The 23,910-nt window shown below is 47.0% G+C and overlaps 1 protein-coding gene across 4 annotated transcripts in view; it reads right to left on the reverse strand.

The window, feature by feature from the left end:
- Positions 1–2,014: 2,014 nt before the first annotated feature.
- Tbc1d23 (TBC1 domain family member 23) overlaps positions 2,015–23,910 on the reverse strand; it is a 22,942-nt gene continuing 1,046 nt past the window's right edge. For 2 of the 4 annotated variants that reach the window (XM_077705971.1, XM_077705969.1), the window contains exons 2-17: positions 23,077–23,185; positions 20,622–20,721; positions 18,953–19,157; positions 18,764–18,887; positions 16,889–17,013; positions 16,762–16,808; positions 16,582–16,685; positions 13,934–14,047; positions 11,172–11,267; positions 9,540–9,753; positions 9,272–9,417; positions 8,549–8,637; positions 8,316–8,395; positions 8,029–8,155; positions 6,563–6,865; positions 2,015–4,029 (exon numbers count right to left, since the gene is read on the reverse strand). In XM_077705971.1, the coding sequence (XP_077562097.1) occupies positions 4,026–4,029; positions 6,563–6,865; positions 8,029–8,155; positions 8,316–8,395; positions 8,549–8,637; positions 9,272–9,417; positions 9,540–9,753; positions 11,172–11,267; positions 13,934–14,047; positions 16,582–16,685; positions 16,762–16,808; positions 16,889–17,013; positions 18,764–18,887; positions 18,953–19,157; positions 20,622–20,721; positions 23,077–23,185 (1,987 nt within the window). In that variant the 3' untranslated portion in view covers positions 2,015–4,025. Of the gene's footprint in view, positions 4,030–6,562; positions 6,866–8,028; positions 8,156–8,315; positions 8,396–8,548; positions 8,638–9,271; positions 9,418–9,539; positions 9,754–11,171; positions 11,268–13,933; positions 14,048–16,581; positions 16,686–16,761; positions 16,809–16,888; positions 17,014–18,763; positions 18,888–18,952; positions 19,167–20,621; positions 20,722–23,076; positions 23,186–23,910 lie in introns of all 4 variants that reach the window. The other 2 variants (XM_077705970.1, XM_077705967.1) reach the window with 1 other exon arrangement.

A 23,910-nucleotide genomic window follows, 5' to 3' on the forward strand; every position in this document is an offset into this window, starting at 1 on the left:
CATGTGAGGTGCAAAAGCCGGGTCTCCAAGGAAAGCAGAGGAGCCGCCAGCTCTGCCGTTTCCCCAGCCTTGCATCAGTAGTGCAAGCTGCGCCAATGTTTTCGTTAGCATGTTGGCTAGAGTGGAACAATTTCAAGGTCATGGCAGAAAATCAACTGGCATACGCCAGCCTAAATGCTACTGTGAGGCCTGGCTGGCTGGCTACTGTTGAGCGGCTGGATGAGGCCTGCACATCTTGCGCGTTAATGTGAATAATGTGCTTAGAACACTTTGGAGAGCTCCGGATTAATTTTGACCACCAGGTGATCTTTAACGTGCGCCGAAATCTCGAACACACAGGCGTTTTTGCTTTTCGCCTCCATCAGAAAAGCAGCCGCCGCGGCCGGGAATCGAACCCGCGACCTTGTGCTCAGCAGCGCAACGCCTGAGCCATTGAGCCACCACGGCGGGTTCTAACCGGAACAAGAAAAGCTGCCGTCACGTCGTTTGTCTTATGGTCCGTTTAATGTGTTCACATTAAAAAGCACAGTGGTGTTGAAGTTGCGAAAGAAGCAAACCCCACACAAGGGTCATGACTCATTTACCATGAAAAAAGGTGGCCAAACATATTTCGCGCTAGTTCCGAGCAGTTCAAAGGTTTAGAATCAATGAGAATATCAAAAAATGTCTTATTCAATCCAATCTTAAAGACAAGTAATTTGTAAATGAAAACCTTTTTAGTGCGCAGCACTTTGGCGCCCGGCACCTGGGTTTGGCAACGGCGGAGTCAATATCCACGTAACCCAGCGAGCGAGCAAGGCAAAAAGAAAACGGTGAGGAGCGTCTGGTGAAAGTGTGAGGAAGAGGGCAGCGTGCGCTGCTATGGCGTCACCTCTCACTGCCTCCCCCTCACACTTTCTCCAGAACCTCCTCCGTCCGCCGCTCATCTGAACCACGTAACATTCACGCAGGAGTTTCATACATGATTTGCAACAATATACTCAGTGGCGGTGACGCGCTGTGAGATAAAGGCAGATTGATTGATTGTAGGGTTTAACGCGCCGACGCAACGCAGGCGATGAGGCGAGCCGTAGTGGAGGGCTCCGGATTAATTTTGACCACCTGGGGATCTTCAACGTGCGCCGAAATCTCGAACACACGGGCGTTTTTGCTTTTCGCCTCCATCAGAAAAGCAGCCGCCGCGGCCGGGAATCGAACCCGCGACCTTGTGCTGAGCAGCGCAACGCCTTAGCCACCAAGATAACACGATCGCTACTCGAGATGCAGCCCATATGCACTGTGACCAAGAAAACTGCAGTTCGTTCTGCACACAAATTTTGCATTAGGGAGTATAATCACAGAGCTTTTTTTTTTTTAATAAAAAACAAATAAAGCTGTTGTTTCAGCAACAAAAGCTGCAAGAGAACATTATCAGACCTCTTTTCATCATTCCCATGTTCATGTGCAATGATGTTCTTGTGTGCAATGGTGGCCCCACAATTTCACATGCACGTGTGGAGCACGGCACTGCAATGAAGTGGTGCCAAAATGAAAAAATGTAAAACCAGCACGCCGAACTCGTGGCTTTATAGTGTGCGAGAAGCAGCTGTCAGTTTGCTTTGTGTTCATCGGAGCTGTCGGAGCAGCTCGCACCGGGAATACACACCTTTTCCTGTGAGCAGTAGGAGAGAGTGCCGTTGAACTCTGACCTTGAAGACCAGCTTCAGCTGGCAAGAGACCGTTGCAGTGGGCAAACATACAGTTCCGGACAAAGGACCCGTTTATTCTCTGTCACTGTGGAAGGTGTTTTGACGCCCGATGTACACAACGCCAGCTTTTGCTTCGGATAAGCATGGTCAGCAACGCAAGTACATCAACAACAAGGCTGGAACGCAGGAGTCAGCATTTCAGCCACTGTTTCAATGTCAGTGAAAGCTATAATGCTTTCATGTTCAAGCCACGTAGGCAGACCAAAGCACCCCAAGTATTTTTTCAACACCATCAACAGCAGCACCTTTTGCCAAAAGCAAGGCAATCAGATTTTATGAAGACTTTATTGAATATACAAGACTATAGAATGTACAGCAGGAAACATAGCCACTACACTATTAACATATATAAAATACTATTTACATTTGACCAACAGGACATAAAAAGTGGAAACAAAATCTGCGGCAACGATGACATCTTACCCCAGCTATATAATTCCATGCACACAATTCGAAGCTGATTAGCAGTCTCAGACAAACCACACGTCCGCAGGCACTCCACATTCTTTCTCACAATCAAAGCAAAGATACTAAGCCTGTCAATAGGACGGAAGATGTGTTGCAGCGTTTCCACAAAGGAAAGGGAAGCCGCATGAGCAGAAACTATAAATTAACATAAATTAGGTGCACTGCTCCATTTTTTATGAGTGCCTCTTGAACAGGAAGCATTCATGCAGGCATCTTGGGCCGCTGACTGTACAGGGGCAAGAAACTACACGTGAAGCAGCACCAAAACAATGTGCGTTACGCATTCCTCCCTGCAACCACATCTGCTCACCTTGACTAAAAACGAACAAGCCACTATAACATATTTGAGTGCAAACAGAGGCAGAGAGAGAGAGTAGCAACACGCCCTAGGGTTACAGGCTTTCTCACACACCTGGTATCATAATGTGGCCATCTTCACACGAACTCTCGCACTACAGGAATGTGTTCATTGGTCACTTGGTCATTATGTATACACTGCTCGTAACCTCCTGGTCATCATCCATTGAACACGTTTATCTCTACAAGCAATTTCCGCCAGTAGTCTTAATGCTACGATACAAAACAAACCAACACAACACAGAAGGCACTGGCAAAAAAAGTCAACAACTTGACCCCATCGCACGTATAGTTGACAGTAACGACATCAACAACACTTCACACACAGACACACGCACAATTAGTGTTCTACCATTCATCTTGTGCTTTGCCAACCATGTGCTGTAGAGTCAAAAACTGCGAGTTGCGTTTGAGAATGTTCCACGCTAAAAGCAAGCTCAAAACTGCAGCACGAACTATGTAACAGATTCCCTGGTTACAGCAGCACTAACTAAACTGTATAGAGACAAAAAGGACCAGAAAGAAGCACGCATGGCCTACAACGGCCCAGTCAGCAAAGTGGTACTAAACTTCATGCATTGTTTTCACCGAGTTAAATTTCTTCCCATTGCCCTGCGTGGTCTGCCATTAGTACAACGCGACAAACAGCCACTTAGACATAACTAGAATAGGTTGCAGCTATGTGCTTTTGAATAGGCATAATCCCTAAATGCCAACAGCTGCAGTCAACAAAAGCAGAAAAGATTATCTGAGGTTTTGGTATTTCAACAAAACAGCGGAACAAGCTGTACCTAAAGCCACACTTGCCACGAGGAGATACAGCTTCGAATTGAACATAAAATGCTGTCACTGGACTCGGCATCGCCTACACGAGTGGGCAGCGCTGCCTTGTTGGATCCAATCCGCTCGACCTTCCTAAACACTAGCCACTAGCAACGTCCCTACATTTTTCCAAGGCGCTTTAAAGTGAAAGTCAGCCTCACCGTTTAGGAGTTTAAAAGAAGACGGCCACACCTCACCTACCAAGCACCGAGAGAAAAAAGAAAAAAAAAAGACTTCAAAAGTTACCCTCAACTGTTGTGCTTGACTAATGGTCATTACATATAAAAAAGCTTTGAATTCTTTGAACAACGCCTGAAGAGGCCTTACCAGCCTGTACAAGGTCATGTCACAAGTGGCAGAACGCATGACTTTTGACCGCATGCTTTAAGATTTCTGATTTGTCGTGTATCTTGCAAGACCCCTTCACAGCTGTCTTACGCACCAGAGAGCGTGTGTCATAGGCTCAAAAGCCTTTACTCTGTTTTACCAGTGGTACACTTGGATGGCGAGACACAGGCACCAAACAACCAACGCTTGTTCTCGTCAAGAAGATGGTGGAACCGTGATTCTGGGCTCAGTTCCTGTTTCCCCTGCAGAAGGTCTGCCGGCAGTTCTTGCTTGATCCTGTCATTACCTGCAAGACGGAATTGAGAGGTGCCCACATCACGAAGACATCGCAGCATTTTCTTCCCTCAGCCTACTTGTGAAAAGCAAGGTGCTGCTCGCTTTGACAAGCAGCACCTTGAAATCTGTTCACCTCGTTTCTACGGTATTTCCAAGACCAAATGAAATGCAGGCACCAAGACTGGGGCACACACGTGCACACATTTCTGCACTTCACTCCACGGTGTTGATATGACAGTGTGTCGGTGCAAAGCAAGTGGCGAGGACTACACTGGGTGGCAGCACGAGTGGACAAAAAGTCCCTCACTACTGAGTTGGCTGAAACCAGAACCACAGTTTGGCAGCCACCGTTGTCTGCCTTTGCTACTGGCAGTCCCCAATAGGTTACCAGTAAAAAGCGCAAAGGCTCATGGGTAGATTATTTTCTCCCGCGGAGTCTTACGACTTCCTGTTCGAGAGCTCTCTTGGCCTCCCGTACATCAGCGGCTTTCCCGCATGTGTGTACTCGTTGTTTATCCGTTTCCACCGAAAGAAAAAAATAAAAAAACACCCATGCGTTGGGCATTCAATAAATAACAATGACTGACCCTACTAGGGGCTTCTCTGAAAGGTAAGCACCCTGTGACAAATAACACACACATGCGCGTGAAAGCCGCCGGCGTACGGGAGGCCGGGGAGCTTTCGAACCGGAAGTGGCGGGAGCAGACGGCGTACCCGTGAGCCTTTGCGCTCTTTACTGGTCACTTATAAAATGAAGGCCCTGTTGATATCCTCCAATAGCCTTGACCCTGAAAGATGACGTCTACCACCAGTATCCACGCTTTGAGTATTTCCCCCCCATTTTTTACCCTTTGTTTATGCACTGTGCATGCAGCTTTCTTTCATCCTTGTTGCCTAGTACCAATGCATGAGCAGCACTCACTGCTAGACTCAGTAAAAAAAGGCAGTGTAATGCAGTCTCCCCAGATCTGTGTAACCAAAAAACGTGGCCAGATTCTCTGGGGCAGGTTACTGACTTGCGTGTTTCATCACACACTCAGCCACACTAAACTAAGCGAGAAGTGATGCTTCCGCATTCCGACATCACAAGAGGAACATTTGGTGCCCCGATAGTTTTTGTGTCCTGTGGTAATCTCACTTGCTTCAAATCTTCTGTAGAATACACTGAATTCTGTTTTTTTTTTTTGGCTTTACATGGATACCTGATGTGCTTATGCTTCACACGATAAGGACACTCGACCGGAGTTGTACAATGTGGCCCGACCTTCTGCCATCACCATAATTTTTACCATTAGTTATCATTGTCAGGTTCCCTTGGCCCCTGTTCGTCTTGCATGAACCTCACTAATAGATTTACTTCCTCATAGCATCAACGCAGACGTGGAGGGTAATGCCTCACACACCACAGAGCTTTGCAGCAGCATTGGCAGATCAGAAAGAGGCTTCAACACCAGTCCCTTTTTGAAATTTCACCAGATTCCACCAGCACTAAAATACTCCCGCTATAATGCATTTCCTGCTCCGGTATCATTTCTGCGCACGCAGTTCACCCAAAACACCGCCTTGAAGATGGTGTTTTTGTTGCTCACAACAAACCACCAGAGAGGGTGACTTGATTTCCTCTATAGGTAATTAAAAAACACAGAGGTGGTGACTTGATTACGTGTCATTAAGTTAGAAAAATATGTTCGACAAAAGTGAAATAAAATTTATTATTCATATCTGTTGCAATGCCTGTTTATAAAGCACTTCATTTTCTAAGGGCATGCTCACACAAAGTTGCTGCGCTCACTGTGCTTTTCGCCTATGTTCATATTCAAACAAGAAGTGCTGCAAAGTATGCTTCTCTTAGGTTAATATGTGAGCATTTAACACTGGGCTGGTTATTGTACAGTCAACATGCCATACAAAGCTTTTGTAGCTGTCACAAATTAGTGAGGTAATGTTACTAAAGAGGGAATGCTAGTGGTACGTCCTGCATAAAATATTTTCAAGGACGCTATTTACTGTAGCTTGTTTGAAATACAAACTGCCAAGTTAGAGTTTTTATTACTTTCAAGAAGTGGTGAAAACCCAAAATACTTATCGAGAAGACTAGAATAAGCATGCAGCAGCAGGCTTTTGGGGTGTAGGAGCGTAAAACGGTTCCATTCAGGGAAAGAAAACCATGGTTAAAAGAAGTCACACAGTTTTTTTCCACCACTTTCCACCAGATATTGTTTGGTGTAGCCGCACCAGCACTTCAACACCAGCAGCCCCCAAATTTCACCAGATTTTCACGACCCGGTGCTGTATTTCACCATCTGGCAATGCTGCCTAGCAGTACATGCATCGTTGGTTCTCCTATCATGGCACTTGAACCTCATTAGGGGGTGGGCAACACTGTCAAAATTTGGGAAAACAAACAGTACACTTCCCTTTATTTGATCTCTGCTTCTGGCCAAGTATTTGGGCACACTGAAAATCCCCACGGCCTTGCTTGCGCTCCCTGCTGAACTGCAGGTGCATGCAGCAACCCACGTGGCAAAGTAATCAGTACGCACCTGGCCTCCCCGCCTCCCGCGTCACTCTCCTGCTGCTCGAGCATGCGGGTGATCTGTGCCTTGACGAGCTGGGTGGCCTCGCGGGCACGGGGAATGAGCAGCCGGTCGAGGGCCACCACGGTGAAGCTGCCCGTGGCCTCGTCGCTGAGGCCGTACTTGAAGGTGATCAGCTCGGGGTGCTGCTTCTTGCTGGTGATCTTGAGCACCGACAGCAGCGGACGCTGCGACACCACCCGCCCGCTGCCCTTCTTGTGGCTCAGCTCCCGCAGCAGGTACAGGTGCGTCTCCGTCACCACCAGGTGGCTGCGGAATGCAGGACAACACACCTACACTGCAGCAGGCCCTGCTTGGAGACCACCCAACTCCTCGACAGCTTCCCCTCTTTACCTGCGCTGTTTATAGTACTCCCCAACCACTCCCCGAGGCCTAAGCGATTTATGTTTCCGTGAGGTCAAGCCACGATGGGCAAAATATTCATACAAAAATACCATGCAAGCAACTGAAACAACTTCTGAGGCTTCCCAGAGCTGCAAGGGCAAGAGCATAAACTACTGTTGAAACTCGACTTGACAAAGTCACATCTAGCCACAAATTATTCGGTTAAATTAGAAACTTTCCAAAGCTGAGAAAGAATTACATGTATGAGCAATTGAAGTGGCTAATCCAAATTTGTTAATTTTAGGAAACCAGATTTTAAGAGTTTCTTAAAATTGAGATTGAACAGCAGGGTGTCTCTCACTACACCTGCGCACTTTGTAGCTCAATGTGAAAGGTGCTATGCTTCAGCGCGCCGCTGCTGTGTGCACGTGCTACACGTTTGGTGCAGTGCGGTGAAGTTTCGTGTTATGCGGCAAAGCCCAGCCCCCTCAAACAAGTTGCAATGAGCCAGAGCACATCTGCCGAGCAGGCCCTTGTTGGTGATGATTCACGCCCGTGGCAGTTGCAAAATCCGGAACAAACTGGTTCTAGCGATGTCATGTTGAGACTTGACTCTGCAAACAGACTCCACCTGCTGGGATCTTCTTTCCCCCCTCTCTCAAACTCAACGTGCACTGGCTATCGTGAGATTGGAAAAGGGTGTTCTTGTGGGTTTTTACTCTGTTCGTGTCGCGCACAAAGTACTGGAAAGGCTGTTTGTCTGTAGGCACTTCTGTGTATTAATTCCACCCTTTCGACATCTAGTATACTAGAGTCAGCATTGGGGCTGAACTGAGAGTGTCGCTCTGCCCATCGACTGCCATGCTGTTCCTGCATCGTTGCTGTTCATCTCTCACCATGCAGTAAAGTAAATATGTTTTGCCCTCAGCTCTTAGTTGTCAACACTGAGGCAGCTCTCCTGCTCGCCTCTCGTCCCTCACGCTACCACTACATGATGATGGAAGCAACGGAGCTCGGTACGGGGATGCCTTCGTCAATGTAACAAAGGGCGAGAATTGGCCAGCTTCCAGACACAGCACTTGCACTACCTCGGGTACAGGTGCCCATTCTCCTTGATCTCCTCGCACTTGAAGTGCCCCAGAACCTCGGGCTTCTTCACCCAGCTGCTGATGTTCTCCTCCTGCTGCACCGACAGGTCCCCGTGGCCACCAAGGTCTGCAAGGGAACATTCACCACAGCTGCCCTCAAACCCTCCACAGTGGTCAACATTGAGCGAGTGGCTTGATTACTTGTAGGAGCTACACAACTACCCATGAAACCTGAAAAAATATTCAGCCCCTCAGACATGCCAGTTCCACGGGCGTCTTTTGCTCACCGTCGTGCTCATCGTCGATGCTGAACACGGGTGCCATGCCCCGGTAACGCTTGCCCAACTTGTCCGAGCTGCTCACGTGCCTGGGAAGGAGGAGACGGAAGACCTGTTATTCACTCACCCTGCACCAGGTGGGGGCAATCTGAGCACAAACACTACCACTGGACAAGGAAACCAGAATGCCCACAAGGCCGTCCAACATGCCGGTGCATGGGGAAGAGGCAGACTGCACACACCTCTCGATGGGAGGCTGCTGCGGATTGGTGATGTACTCCACCAGCTTCCCTTTCATGTCGCTGGCTCTGCTCTTGAACACGGTTGTGACCTGAAACACATGAGGGGGAAGGGTCTGGCCGACAGCAGCCACTCGGGCCAACAAGTTCTCCCCTGCCACACTAAGGCGGAACTTCAGTGTTTTCGTACAGCACTGCACCACAAAATCCTTCGAGGTAATTTATGATCACCCTCTTCTCGCTGTCCCTTCACTATGGGGAACTGTTGGCCACATGCAATGAAAAGGCTTCTTAGACTAAGTTTAGCACAGTACAACCTCGTTAAGCCACACCACCTGGTGGCGAAGCCAAAACACTGCTTACAATGTGATAGTGAAGCTGAACACATTACGGGCAGGTCATGGGTTTGATCCCTACCCTAGGCATGGTTTTCTTTATGTTCTGTTTCCCCATGCTTGCCTTCAATTCATTCAACAAGCCCCTCATCCCCACTTATATTAAGCTACAGATATACACATACTGTGGGCACTACAGGCTGGGTGTGTGGGTTACACATGCTAAGTTTTTAATGCATTAAACATGATTTACAGCTGCGTTCATTTAGAAGTAAAATTTTCACACAGGTCCCAAGACCCATCGCATTTTGTAACAAGTGCAAGGCTGTAAAGGCACATTCATCAGGGCGCTACACAGGATGCTCCAGTGTGGGGCGACCGCCCGACCAACCTGCTGTACTTTGGCGAAGAAGGAGACGTCATCGTCATCCATGCCGTTGGTAGAGCTGGCGCTCGAAGAGGAGCAGATGATGCAGAGGCGAGGATTGTGGTCCGCAAGGTGAGAGTCCAGGTCTTCAGAGATGAAGTCGTGCAGTGCTGCGGGGGAAGTGCACAGGGCCCTTTATGCGACCACTCCTTCAAGGGGCCTGCCTGCCTGACTGCCAAGTAGGAAATTGGGCCCGCTAGTTTTGCCCATTCTAGTGATCCATGCGGCTTGCCTTTGTAGCCTCCGCGCACGAGTCCAACGTATTGCAGGTGCTTCTGCAGGAAGGAGGAGACGACCATGTGGACGTACTGGTCCTCCTGTTCACGCCCACTGCCCATGAAGCAGAGGTGCTCCCCGCTAGCCACCGAGTTGGCCTCCATGGCCTGCTTCTGGGCCGCAAACAGTGCCTGCACGGCCGTCTCAAAGGCCCGTGGCTCCTGCAGCATCTGCGAGGCAGCACAACACAGGCTGCGCTCCTTCACCTGCCAGGCCGCAACCTACGTCGGCACTGCAATCTCGCACAAAACTGCGGCCCCCTCTCATGGCAGACCTGTTCAATTGTCCCCATTGAACCACTTTTTCACCCTGCTAAAATAAAGCTAAACATAAAAAACAACAACAGAGAATTATACATTAGTTGAACCATGGAACAAGTGCAAAGTACGACACTAGCAGCATTTTTAAAATCCAAACTCATGTACTGATGCAGACACTGAAAAAACTGTGTCCCACGGCAGCTGCTTTCCGCAAAGATGATGCCATAAGCCCTCGTGTCTGATGGGCCCCAATCTTCTGGTGAGAGGCTGACACGAAGTCAAACAAAATCTACGTGGCAGCCAAGGATGCTGGTCATGTTTCCTTTCGCACACCCATTCACTTTCTTCGCAAATCAGTTGCTCCACACCCAAGAATGACCAGGGGCCCCTTCGAACAGATGAGGGAGTTTCCAGATTCCCACGTGTCCTCTCTTTTCTGGCACAACTTGAGACAATAAACATTAGAGAAGAACTGCCGAATGTAAACAACACATGAAAAAATTATCCAAAAGACAGGGGACACTATTCTGAAGTTTCAAAAACACTGGCTTTACTCAACAGCACAAGGTTGAACGCCAGGACTGCGACGAGGAACACGAATGATTGATTGATTGTTTAATGCGCCGACGCAGCGCAGGCGATGAGGCGCACTGTAGTGGAGGGCTCCGAATTAATTTTGACCACCAGGGGATCTTTAACGTGCGCCGAAATCTCGTACATACGGACATTTTTGCTTTTCGCCTCCATCAGAAAAGTGGCTGCCGCGGCCGGGAATCAAACCCGTGCCCTCGTGTTCAGCAGCACAATGCTTTTGCCACTGAGCCACTGCGGCGGGTGAGGAACACGAATGAAGGAGCATGAGAGAGACGTTTTCAAGGCTACAATGCTGCATGTGCAAAGACAAAAATGGTCGACCACTGTTTCAAAAAACGGTCACATGTTTGGTTATGTTACCGGAACAGCGGTGGGGCCCCAAAAAATTTATGGAGCCATAGTTCATTCGCCGTGACCCAACAGCATGCAATGTTAATCATGGCCTTCTACCGGATGTTTATGGTGCACTTGATAAATAGGTTGTTTGTATTTTTGCGGGCCAGATTGTTACTGACGCTGTCACCTCTATAGGTGGGGAAATGTCTTATGAATTCGTTTACACTACTGAGTAAAGCCAGTGTTTTTGAAACTTAAGAATTCACGACACAGCAGCTGCTGTCGAAGGAAGCAATCATTCTTAAGCTGGTGGCCAGGGACACTAATCTAGGTTGCCTACAATGTGCTTGGAGAAGGTCTCTGGACTGCCGCATCTACAGACTGAGAATTCCACTAACCAGGCTGGCGTCCAGGTGAAATGCCGTTTTGAGGTGGCCGCTGTTGTACTGGTCGGCCGGCCTGCAGTCCACCACAAAGTATCGCACCAGAGTGTGCTGAAACGACAGGCATTAAGAAATGTTGCAAGGAAATCTCCACAGGATGGCCTGGACAATGAAGTCACGAAAAACCTGCCCTAAGGTCTTCCGCAGGAATAACAAAACTCTAGCGACCTCCCCCCCCCCCCATACAAGCAAAATGGTGGGCATAACTCAGAGGCATTTCGTTCTATATTATACTTGAAATTAGATTCTGTTGTGATGCACAAGGATGCTCAACCTCTTTGCGATGCACAAGGATCACCGCGAATTGTTTCAAATGTTGATGGGAAGATCATTTTCTGCAATGTAAATTTTTCTATGCACAATTAAGAATTCCTCCAAGTGAATCAAGAACAGTATACCGTACTTACCCGATTCTAACGCGCACCTTTTTTTCCGCAAAAATATGCTGAAAAATGGCATGCGCGTTAGAATCGGATACAAAACCGAAACTGCCGAAACAGCTGAAATTTTGTTCCATCCATCACCATCGCCATCTCAAGATGGCGCCAAAGCTTTTAGCAACAATTTTTCGGATCTAGGCCGCCTCCCTAGGCTTTTCTATTGGCATTCACACAAATCGTCAAATTATTCCACTTGCGCGCTTGATAACAGCAATGGCAGCAGCGGCAACAAAGGTGCGCCGCTTCCGCGCCTTACGAGTGGCTCCCACGCGTTCATGAGCGGATGGCTGAAGCGTACGCCTCTGGAGAAGCTCGCGGGATGTGCGTGCGAGGCGTGGGCCCCGATCCTATCGAACATGGTTGAACGTTCATTCAGGGGTGGTATTCTCGTAACTGTCCCTTTTGAAAACATCCCTTTTGTGTCCCTTTCATCGTGACATACTTCCGGTTAAGCAGTGGGTGTTGGCAGTAGGTTTGTTGCGCTTGCGTTACGTCACTTTTGGTTGCTTGCTTTTAGCCAATCAGGGCTCGCCAAAAGGGACACTTTTGAAAGGGAAGCAAAAGGGACAAAACTCGAGAGTACCGCCCCAGAAGTGTGGCATCGCGAACGTGCTTGACGGCACCGATGACGAGATGTTGCGGTCAGCGGGAGGCAACAAGGAGCTCTCAGAGAGCGACGAGGAGTGGGATGAGTGAGATTACTTCGGGAAATAAAGCGCCCGTTTCTCTTGCATTCGTTTTTCTTGCTCACAAAGTTCCTTGCGAGTTACAATCGGAGGTGCAAGTTTTTTCGTTTTTTTGCCTGGAAAATCGGGTGCACGTTAGAATCGAGGGGCGTTAGAATTGGGTAATTACGGTAGGTCACCTGTAACACCACCACAGAGGCAATAACAAAAAAAAAAAGAAGTTTTGTATACTAAATTTGTTCCTTCCGCTGAGTTTTCATTTTGTGCCAGAGAACTAAAAACTTACAAGCACCACTATTGCACAGTGGATAGCACTTTCCAGTGATCTTCCCTAGATGCACTCAGACATGCACTAAGCACCAGTTTTTTGAAGGTAAGTTAAATGCTTGCTTGTAGACACAAGTTTCTCTCTTCAAAATGGTCAAGGACGCAACAGTATTCTGTAGTGTAAAGCTCAGGAAAGTGTCACTTTCTTGCATCCCCAGAAATTAAACCTGCAAGAAAGCAAGCCATTGTCTCCCCTTATTGCATGTTGGTTGTTGCGTCCCACTTGAAAGATAACAATGAGTAACACGCATGCGGTCTGTTCTCCATCAGCACATAAATACCTCAGTTTATCTCTTCCGTTTGTGGTAGAGTATCTACCTATTTGCCGCTTTATTGTGTGTTTGTTGTGCATTTATTTGGCCCCATTTCGTGGAGTCTCCTTTGGATAAGTGGTTTCAGGTGTCCTGATAGGGGCCCTATGAAGTGTACCCACAGCAGCTATCCGGCCAATGATTTCACAATACACAACTGTGTCCAGGAAACTGGCACACTATTCTGTCAGTTTGAGTGCATAAGCTATCACTACTTTGTTGAAGAGATGTTCACAATGTTAGTTGGTTTTCCCAAGTGCAGAAATTAGACCATATTTAAATTTCTGTCGTCCTTTGAGAGAATCGAATCGACAACAGTAAGGTGCCAATAAACTAATTGCGCTGAATTTTCCGCAGCCACAACGCAAGTAAACAACTTCTCACACGGATGACTTAATGTCTGCATACCGTGCATCATGTGCTGCACATGACCTCCATTTTGCCAGCACAAAGACAATGGGAGAAAATACCAGTGTTTTCACAGCAGAGATACACGGAGGCTTACATTACACAAGCAGAAATCAGTTATGACAGCGTATGCACCCACACAATTCAGCCAAATTAGCATGAGGTGGCCTGTGCAGCACAGCAAGCTCAACTGCAAAACCCACTTCACTTCAACAGGGAAGTGAATGGCTAACTACATTGTTCCCGTTATTAAATGGTCTACAATCTCATCCTTGCCTGTTCTTCAGGCAAAAAGCACCTTTTCTTGCCCTCAAAAAAAATTCCGACCTTATTTGCAGCAAAAAGTCTACAGTTCAGACAACCACGCAAAAACAAATCTTGGAGACCCCTGCTGCATTGCGAAATGTTAAAACCGTTCCCGACTGCAGACAAAAAGGGAGAAAAAGGGGAGAATGTTGCCCTGCATTGAATACAAACCCTGCAACTCCCTTAATTAAGCTTGTAGAGAATCGGGCATAGTGATAGCAAGCCTTTGCAGCACCTACCCTGTCCAGCCTGTTGGACGTGACGAGCTCCGAAACAGAGACAGGCAGGCACAGCGCTTGTGGAAGCTCCTTGTCCATGCATTCCTCCGAGCCAAATATGATGGCGTGGTGCTCCTGCAAACCAGGACGCAATCCTGTGGCTGCCCGCTGCTTGGAAACCCCACTGGTGTGTGGCGCTCCTTACTCGCCAACTCCACCTTCCCAAGCCTTCTCAGAACATTGCAGAAAGTTGGGAGCCTCACACAGCACACAACATAGGGAAACAGCACACCACCAGCCAGCCTTTCCTCAAAGCAGCAATGGTGTACATGACTGTGTGCTTGGCTCAAATCCATGCCCAAGCAGGCATATACTGTACCGTATTTTCGCACATATAAGCTGCCCCTGCATATAATCCGCGCCCCCACTTTTAGCTCGCGTATTGCCCGCACATTTCATACAGGAAAGACTGCACCAAAGCTACTGCTCAAGCAATGCATCACATATAATGCAGACAGAAAAAGCACACATTTAGCAAGTAAAATACACTGACTGCAAGGCAAAAGTCACAATTCACTCAGTGTCACTGCTCTCGCTAGAGCCATCACTCTAGCCGCAGTCCTCACTGTTGTACATAAGGTTGTACAACAAGGTTGTTGCAAGGTTGTTGCACTAAAGTAAAAACCCCGTGTATTATCCACACCCCTACTTTGCCACTGAAATTTTCGCATTTTGGGTGCGGATTATACACACGAAAATACGGTATATTCACGCATATAACTTTCACCAGTAAGTGACAAATCTGTACAGTAAAGTTGGGGAGGGAGGAGGGGCGGCAGGTAATATGTGAATTTTGTCCAAAAATGCAGATTTACTGCAACGTGCACGACACTGTGATGCATGCTTTGTCAGCAGCTCTCGCTGAAATTTTTGCCCTGCTGTATTCTACCAAACGTGCTGTCAAAAGCAAAAGTGAAGTGGAGTTTTGCCGTTCAGTCTCGAAACCATGTTATCCTATCCTTATCACAAGTCTGCTTCCTGTTCCCAGGTCAGATGCCACCCTGCGATAAAATAAGTGCAACAAGATGAGATAACAAACCCCACCCTGGCACAAATGAGTTTCTGACAATCGAGCAGCTATTTGCAAGTAGCTGAACACGTCTTTCGTAGCACATTTTTTTTTTCTTTTCATCCCTCCCTTTGGTAATGGAGTCCTTACAAGAGGGTGACAAATTATATTTAAAGCCCCTCGTGCATTCATCACATGAATAAACGCAAATTACATTTGTGACACTCCTTTTTTTTTTTAATGAAGATGAAAGGCTGCACCATGCAGTCAATGGTGTGGGTAACATCCATAGGCACCTTTCTTTTATACAGTGGGCACAACATCGGCAGGTGCAGGTTATATGTACGGAAATATATTACAGTAATCCCTCGTTAAAAACGAAGTCAGCAGGACAGCGAAAAACTTTGTTATAAGCGGTATTTTGATATAAGCGACAACTCGAGAAAAGCTAAAGTAGTTACAGGTGCAAAAAAGGCGGTCAGCTTTGGCTGTTTCAAGTTCTTGGCAGGCGCGAGCAACCCCTGCTCCAACTTGCAGAAAGGCGGCTATCAGTTGACACGAAGGAGAGCAAGAACAGTGACTGGCGTCCGAACGCCTCGCAGACTGGAGAGCGAATGAGGAGCAGAAGGCAGTGCCCACTTTTATAGGGGGGTGGAGTGCGGGCGTCACACAGCGCACCAAGAGTTTCGCGCTGGAAAGTGCCGTCGCTCAAGTCTGAGGTTGTTTTTGTTTACATCAAAAACAATTAATCGCTCATTGTGGGTACGCAGTGAAATCATGAAAACTTGCCGGTTTTGCACCAGGGGCTTTGCATGATCACTGGGTAATTTTTTTTCCCAAGGTGAGCAGCCGTGAAGTTTGCAAAACAAGAATATTTTGGCGCCCCGTTGCCGACGACACTGCTTATTCTACGGTTCGAGTGTTGGTGCTCGCGCACCGTCGCGTCCGCTCGAGAAAATCGCCGGTGAACACCTGCTTGCGTTGACACGCCATATTGACAACCTGACTTGCACCTGGGTCGCCGCTGCTCGGCAAAGCCTCTGCTCGCCACTTCGTTTTAGGCGAGCCACGCTCTTTGTGCGCTTCGAGTAATGCGGCCTAAAATGCAGGCATTTGGAATGGGACCAGCAGAAATTTCGAATAAAGCGATATTTCGAGTAAAGCGATTTCGTTATAAGGAGGGATTACTGTACTTGAACCGCTACTGCTAATGGGCTTAGTACAAGGCCCTTATTTACACACCAAGAAAGAACAAGCATGTAAAACTGATGAATGTGACTGAACATTTGCAGCATTTTAAACAGATCTTCCAAGCTCTCTGCTATGAACTGTTTTTGTTGTTTTTTCCTTACGGTGTTTTAGCTTTTCGGAGGCAGAGTATGGGCAAACTCACAGCCACCTTTTCCCGACTTTCAGTAGGTCTTTCTTTTTTCTTTTTTTTCTAGGTCTTTGTTTTTCTTCCTTTCCCCCATGGTGCTTGAGCCTCTCGGAGGATGAGGATGTGCTAACTTGTGCGCAGCTTATGCTGCAGGGTTAAACCGTCTGACCCACATGTTGCCAAACAGCTTCGGCGTGACATGCAACGACACTCCCAGCATACCCGGCTGAATGACAGGGGCGTCCTTGTGGAATAGAATTGGGCGAGCGAGCAGAAATCCTCAATGTCTTCCGCTTCTAAGGCACACGGAGCAGACGAGATGAGCTCTGAAAGGGAAGAGGAAGTGGAGGCACAACCGAGGCACAACCCAACAGCACGTGCCTCCTCAGTGCAGTCACTCACCAATGATGGCGGCCTTGCTGTCGCCTTTCCTGGACATGATTTCTTCTCTGCAAGGGAGTTTACGCAGTGAAACACACGAGTGGCAGGGTGAAGGCCTGCTGCGAAAAGGTCCAGCAACGCATCTCACTTGGTATTGGCCAACAGCACCAGGCTGAGGTAAAACAGGAGAAACGGGTCGGCCAACTGGAGGTAAATGTCCCACATGTTCTGGATCACCTTCAGGTCACACGTGGACGAGAATAGGCTGCGAAACTGGCAGAGAAGAGAAACACGGTGAACAGCTCGCAGGCAATATACACTGTAAAGACGCACATAATGGCGACACCCTAAGCTTCAAGAGAAGAAAAAAAAAGCCACTGAATTTGATTAACACAAACACATCATCCTTGCGAAGTTGAAAGTGCCTTGCACTTGTAGAGCGAAAAGTAGAGAAATAAAAAAAAAAGAACTGGAATGTGGTGTACAAAAGTTTTCCGCTTTATATCTTATTTGTGTTTGTTTCCTCTATATTTGCAAATAATGTGGACTCGAGAATGCCTACATGAGGAGCTCAGTAAAGCTTCTTTTATGGACTTGTGACTGAATGCTTAGGCCCAAAATGTAGTTGCCTTAACACTTTCGTGACCGAGCCTATTCCCATTGGTAGTATGTTATCGATGAATACAAATTTAAATTTTGGCGCTATCCGAGCACATCTGGACAGCTGACGCATCAAAAGGGTAAAAAGGAAGTATTTCATCAGCTTCGCTTTGGAGTTTTTTTTTTCTCCGCCGCAGGGGAGGGGATTTTTAAAGCTCCTTCACTGTTACGCGCACGTGGTTTTGGTTATGGCAACGAAGCTGCTTGCTAATGCTCCATGGAAACGGCAAATTTTGACGAATTATGTTGAATCTGAGCTGTAATCTCGGATGATGGTAGCAGCACAGACACGTAAGACGACTTTGATTCATCAGGCTATAGTACAGACGGCAAAAGTGCGTCAAACCACCCCAGAACATCAGTAGGTATCCGCCGGTAAATTTCACTTTCTTCTTGGGTCATTCTATTGCTGCCACACAGTGATGTAAACATATCCAGCCTATTCTAAAGGTCACGGCTCTTATCTGCAGGGTGTCGACTTCGTGCGGGACTACTTGGCACCCGCTGCACAAGTGGAACCAACTTTTGCTTCACTGCGTTGAGAAACTGCTTCACGCAGTGGCATGATAGACACTACTGCTTATATTTTTGTACTTTTGTACTTACAGAGCTCGTATTTGCAGTATTATTTTATAAGGGCCTTGTATTCAAAGTATACATTTCCTTCTTTTTATGTTTACCCTGTGCAAAGTAGCATTGATATTTTTACCATTCTTTTTCTTTCTGTTACTTTTTGTTTTGATAATTTTTTTATAATATTCATAATAAATTTGTTGTTTCAAATTAATACTGTTGGAAAGCCCAATCCTTCCCCTATCATTTCATACCTTACACTTCTGCATCAATCATTTTCCGTGGCAGAGAGAGAGAGAGCAACTTTATTTAGTCGCCCGCAGAGCGGTTTCGGACGACCCTCTCACGAGAGGTTCATCCTAGCCGTGACGCGGCCTGGACGTCGCAGGAAAAAAATATTTCTTGGACTACCCAAAAAACAAGCGATTTTTTTACGCTCACGAAAGTGTTAACCTCGGCAAAGAAAAGCTTCAAGACACAGGAATCTTTTGACAACAGCAGCCGTTGCAACATGAAACTTTAGCAATCTGAATAGGACAAAAGAGGATTAATTTGGTTCAGCGACCCCACGTATCTAACTTTCTCTACTTGCCAATGCCTAAGTCTTATGCAAGAGCCAACAACATATTCTCTCATTTTTGGTACATGATAAAAATGCAAATTGTGTCTCCCTGTAACAGCATTAAGGAGGAAGAAATGCCAATTATATGAGAAAAACGGTACACTCCTTTAGCTTAATCATTGGGTCCCCCTAAAGTAACCACTTTTATCAACAGGCAATAACACGCACCCAGGGCAGTGCATACGAGTCTGGGGTGATCTTCATGGTGTCGAGAAAGGAACACAGCTCGGGGTCGTGGTACAGCAGCAGCAGCCGCAGCAGGTGGAAGGGGGCCCCGTCCTTCACACACTGCCTGCACGCACACCACACGGCAATTAGTGGCGACAACCCTCCCTTCTTCCTCAGCGACTATCCCACCTGGGCACGTAGGTGGTGATGAGTGCGTGGAAGCAGAAGTAGAGCTCCTCCCTGGAGAGGTGCAGTGCAACGAGGGGCTCCAGGGCCTCCATCCAGCCATTGCCGCCCTCGTAGTGCAGGCCCGTGGTCTTGCAGAAGCGCGTCAGCACCGACTCCAGGTCGCACACCACCGACAGCTTCTCCTCCTCGTCATTGCCAAAGCGCTCTGCAAGGGCTTTTCTTCCTTAGCTGCGCATGCCTGCCCAATGGTCGGCTGCAGCGCGCTCACGAGACAAGCTCCCCTGCCCCTATCATGCGCAACGACCACAAACGAACCGAGGGCGATCGGGCGCATGCAAGACGGCAACTGAAGTTCCAGTGTGTGCCAGTGCACGTCAGTGTGCGCTAGAAACACATCACACTACGCCCCTCCCCTTTTTGTTTTTCTTTGCGATTAATAGGTGAAAGCTCAGTGTTAATGCCCCCCTGAAAACTGTGCTCCTGCCCTAGCACCTTTTTTTTTTTTGTAACCCAAAAAGAATGCATTTGAGGTGTCCTGCTGTGTGTATGCATGCACAAACGTACACGTAAAGTGGCGCCTTTAATTTATAACAAACCACCCTGTTGTAATGACTTCCATATTTCTAAATAAAAGTGGCAGGGAATGTTTACTGTTTCTTATGTTTGACAGCCTGTTATCACAAGTCATGGACGCCACAAGATTCTCACTTAAGTTTACTGGAGTGAATTTGTGCTTTGCTGTCAGCACAGGATAATACAGCCGTGCACAACTGGATGCTGGCAACAAAACCTAAGCAAACCAAGTTTTCACAGCTATTTTTTGAGTACTTCATTAACACTTTCATACGCTTATTTGTATGAAGTTTTCACATCAACTTTGAGTTTCAAGTGAAGCTCTTAATAATGCTTGAATATAATTAATAATGTTCGCCTTTTCATGTGACGTATTTCTTTTATACATTGTTCAAACTATTTTTGCCTAGGAATTGCTTTTGGTACTAATCCTGTTACTTTACTTAGCATATAATTGTCAGTGCCTTTATCATGTAACAGTGTTTGTTATCTTTTAATGGGAGGTCCCCCCCGACAGGTTTTTGCAACTTCGGGACCTCCTCCTGTATTGTGTACGAACAATAAAACTGAAACCACTAACAAAGCATGGGTTGTGGCAACATATAATATATATTACACACACACATGTTGCTGCACAGAGCAATACTTCAGTTAGCCAATATTGTTACAGTATCTAATAAATGAGAATGCCCAGATGAAAGCAGCATTTGTTGGTCCCCATATCACTAGCCACAACATCAGTTACACAAGGTCAAAGTAAAAATGCTTTTCTCGCAAAACCTTTACTGCAGTAGAGCAACTTTGTCTGGCCAAAGGAAAAAAATCTCCTCACAGTACTGAAAAATGTGTTCTACAATGGCAAACACAGAGAGAGAGAGAGAGAGAGAGAGAGAGAGAGAGAGAGAGAGAGAGAGAGAGAGAGAGAGAGAGAGAGAGAGAGAGAGAGAGAGAGAGAGAGAGAGAGAGAGAGAGAGAGGGGGGGGGGGGGGGAAAGATAGTAACCACTTTTTTTTTACTGCTCATGCTTTAATAACTTATTTTTGATAATTCAACTCATTAGCGTCAGGTGCAAACAAGAAAGCAAGGGAGGACCTACCGACCAGCGCCTGGCAGTCTTTCCTAATCAAGGACTGCTCAGAGAGGTCATAAATTTCATCCCAATCACCAACCTCCTTGCCCTTGACTCCCAGACTTATCTGAAAGATTGATAAGGGGACACTTGAAAAAGCAGCACACGGCACAGGCACACGCGCCAAGAAGAGGGCATGTTTCAAGTTCCAGCATGAAATAATGGCACCAGACAGTGTAGAATCACCAGCATGGCTCCGCCTGGCAAACCAGAAGGGGAGGGAATGTAAAGCCCTGGCTTTTTTTTTTTTTTTTACTGAACTGACAATATTTCGAACAATAAAATGTGTTAAGAAAAAGACACAGATAACCAATTACCAAGGCCTGAAAATTTCGAACTCAAGGCCTGGTTGGCACACGGTGACACCACTAATGCCTCTGTCTGCACCTGCCAGAAAAGAACTCAATCGGGGTACAGAAAACTACGATTAGATGACCATTCAAACTCAACTGCTTTACCACTGCCATCAGCCATGTGTTTCGAACCATGGAATCATTTCTCTGAAGCACCTCATAAGGCAGGCCTTTCTTTAGTTTTATTTTTTTTGCATCTCTGACATGCTTTCACAATTACAGACAGTGTGGGCCCGGCTCTCAGCACAAATACGTGCTTGCATTGCCAAGCAAAGATGACATTTAGTGGAATCACACTCTGCTATTCCCCTAATCTTGTTCGAGATTTCGGCCCACGTTAAAGATCCCCAGGTGGTCAAAATTAATCCGGAGCCCTCTACTACGGCGTGCCTCATCGCCTGTGCAGCATCGGTGCGTCAAACCTCACAATCAACCGATAAATTATTCCCCTAATTTTTACTTCTGTAATTAGTGTGCTCCAATTACTCATGTATAACTCAGTGCATGTCACTTTTTTATGTTGAAGGCCACAACACATTTATGAAGTCCACATTTATTCGGATGGAGTCGCTGGATTGTGGTGGTGTTGGGGATATGCATGGTCCCACGTTCTGGGAGTCCCTGGCTCTAATTGCACCCGGGCACAAATTTACACAGCTTTCCTCTCAACTAAATTACCTTTTCTGTATCCTTTGAACTGTCAACCATTTTTGCTGTCCAAGTGCTCGAGACACCGGATTTTTTACATATTCTGTTAGGACAGTGTTTCTCAAATGGGGGTCTGCGGACCCCACAGGCCGCAAAGTCCTTTCAGGGGTTCACGAAGCTCTCCCCGATGCACCCCCGGAAACCTCCCACCTCATTCATTTCTTCTTTTTGCTAAACCTCGCAGGAAATGCGAAAAGGTTGCTTCACTCCACAATTTGTACGTTTAATTTCTCCGCGCAGCCCATGTTTTAACGCTGGCTTTTTGCACAACATGCAAGCTATGTTGATAAGTCATATACGCAAAAGGCTGGGTGACTCGAGGCTGCACAAGCAAATTATTTGGCAATATTACGTGCATAAGGATAAAGTCAGACATAACAGGCAGGCATTGAATAAGAAAGAATGTTGGCGAACGCGCCGCGGTAGCTCAGTGGCTAAGGTGTTGCGCTGCTGAGCACGAGGGCATGGATTCGATTCCCGGCCGCGGCGCCCGCTTTTCTAATGGAGGCAAAAAGCAAACACGCCCCGTATGTACGAGATTTCGGCACATGTTAAAGATCCCCGGGCAGTCAAAATTAATCCGGAGTCCTCCACTACGGCGCGCCTCATCGCCTGCGTTGCGTCAGCGCGTTAAACCCTACAATCAATCAATCAAAGAACGTTGGCGACTTTAGCTGCAAGTGTAACTGACATTATGACGCAGTTCACATTAGTTCATCGTGGGGCAAGGGAACAGCAGAAAAGCGGGGGGGGTATCGGTGTCAGAACCCCCCACCCCTCCAAAATTTTTTAATCGCCGCATCTCCCCCACTGTCTTTTTGCATATGTACACGCCGGATCGATTTATTAATATGTAAAAATGAAAATAAAAAATGACTGAGACAAAGTTCTAAACATGCTCTTTTTTTTTTTTTTTTTTTTTTTTTTTAACCGGTGGCTTATCCCTCCCTTTCCCCCTCAGAAAAATATATCTGGCCACTCTCGTGGGGTCCCCCATCACTTTTGCAAGCCCGAAAGGGGTCCTTGGCACGTTCATGGTTGAAAATCGCTGTGTTAGGACATTTAAAATAAAACAGCTAATGGTATCGTATTTACCGCAGACATCTTTTATGCCCAACAAATGATCACTCCGTTCAAAAATGCACTGGTGCAGCATTGTATCACCACGCTTCCCTAACGTGATTATAGAAATGAAAACCACCAGAAAGCCAGAAGGACCTATTCGGCCTTGAATGTGCCAAAGTGACGATACCAATCACAATGCTTACAGGCACCACCCAGGCACACACTCTTTCCATCCACAACATTACAACACGCGAGAAGATTGCCTTGAACATAAGCCTGCGAGAATTTGCACTCACCTTCCAGACATATGCCCGAAAGCATTCGGGCACTGGTTTCATCTTGGAAACCTGGCGCAAGGTATCCAGGTCGCATTCTGAGAGAAGAGCGCTCTCCAGCTCTTGCATCCTTTCAAGTGGCAGAAAGATGAGGGGGGAGGGGGGCACCATAAGAGACGCGGGCCAGGAGGAAGTGGGAAAGAGAACGAGGAATGTACGGGCATTCAAAAAAAAGGAAGCCGCACACGAGTGATGCCACAAAGGTGTAGAGACCGCAGAATGAAAACAGTAGAATGAAACGTGTTGGCCTGGGTGCTTGCTAGGGAGAGCCTACTTCAAACCCTGTGGCCCAGCCCTCTCAATTCTTGAACAATCAGTTATCATGCGAAGCTTGTTTTTGCGTGTCATTCCAGGTGTAAAGACTTACTGCTTCAGTTTACATTGCACGATTCGTTTCATGTGTTGTGTGAACAGCCGCGGAAAACATTTAGTGAAATCTAGAGGGGCAAGCACCCTCAATTGAATGCCTGCTAAGAGATGCGGGTACTTACAATGCATGCATGGGAATCATTATGAATATTTAGCAAGATAACCTTGTTTTTAGCCATGTCAAATCAAAACTAACTGAAAGATCAACAGCTTTCGGTCTTACAAGCAGAGCAGGCTTCACAACACGTTCACTGTCTTCATGCAGAAACTCCCAAAGCCCACACCCACCAAGTGTCATCAGGGTAAGGTCACTGGTCATATTTCTTTGCTGCCTTACATTTTCGCAAACGTGTGAAAATAGTGCGATAGTACGAGCTGTCATGGCATCCAAAATTGCGTCAAAAGCCTGATCCCAATTTTGTAGAG

The sequence above is a fragment of the Haemaphysalis longicornis genome, unplaced genomic scaffold (assembly GCF_048455015.1).
Source record: "Haemaphysalis longicornis isolate Haplotype H1 unplaced genomic scaffold, Haemaphysalis longicornis Haplotype H1 scaffold_4, whole genome shotgun sequence".
In the NCBI taxonomy this organism is placed as follows: domain Eukaryota; kingdom Metazoa; phylum Arthropoda; class Arachnida; order Ixodida; family Ixodidae; genus Haemaphysalis; species Haemaphysalis longicornis.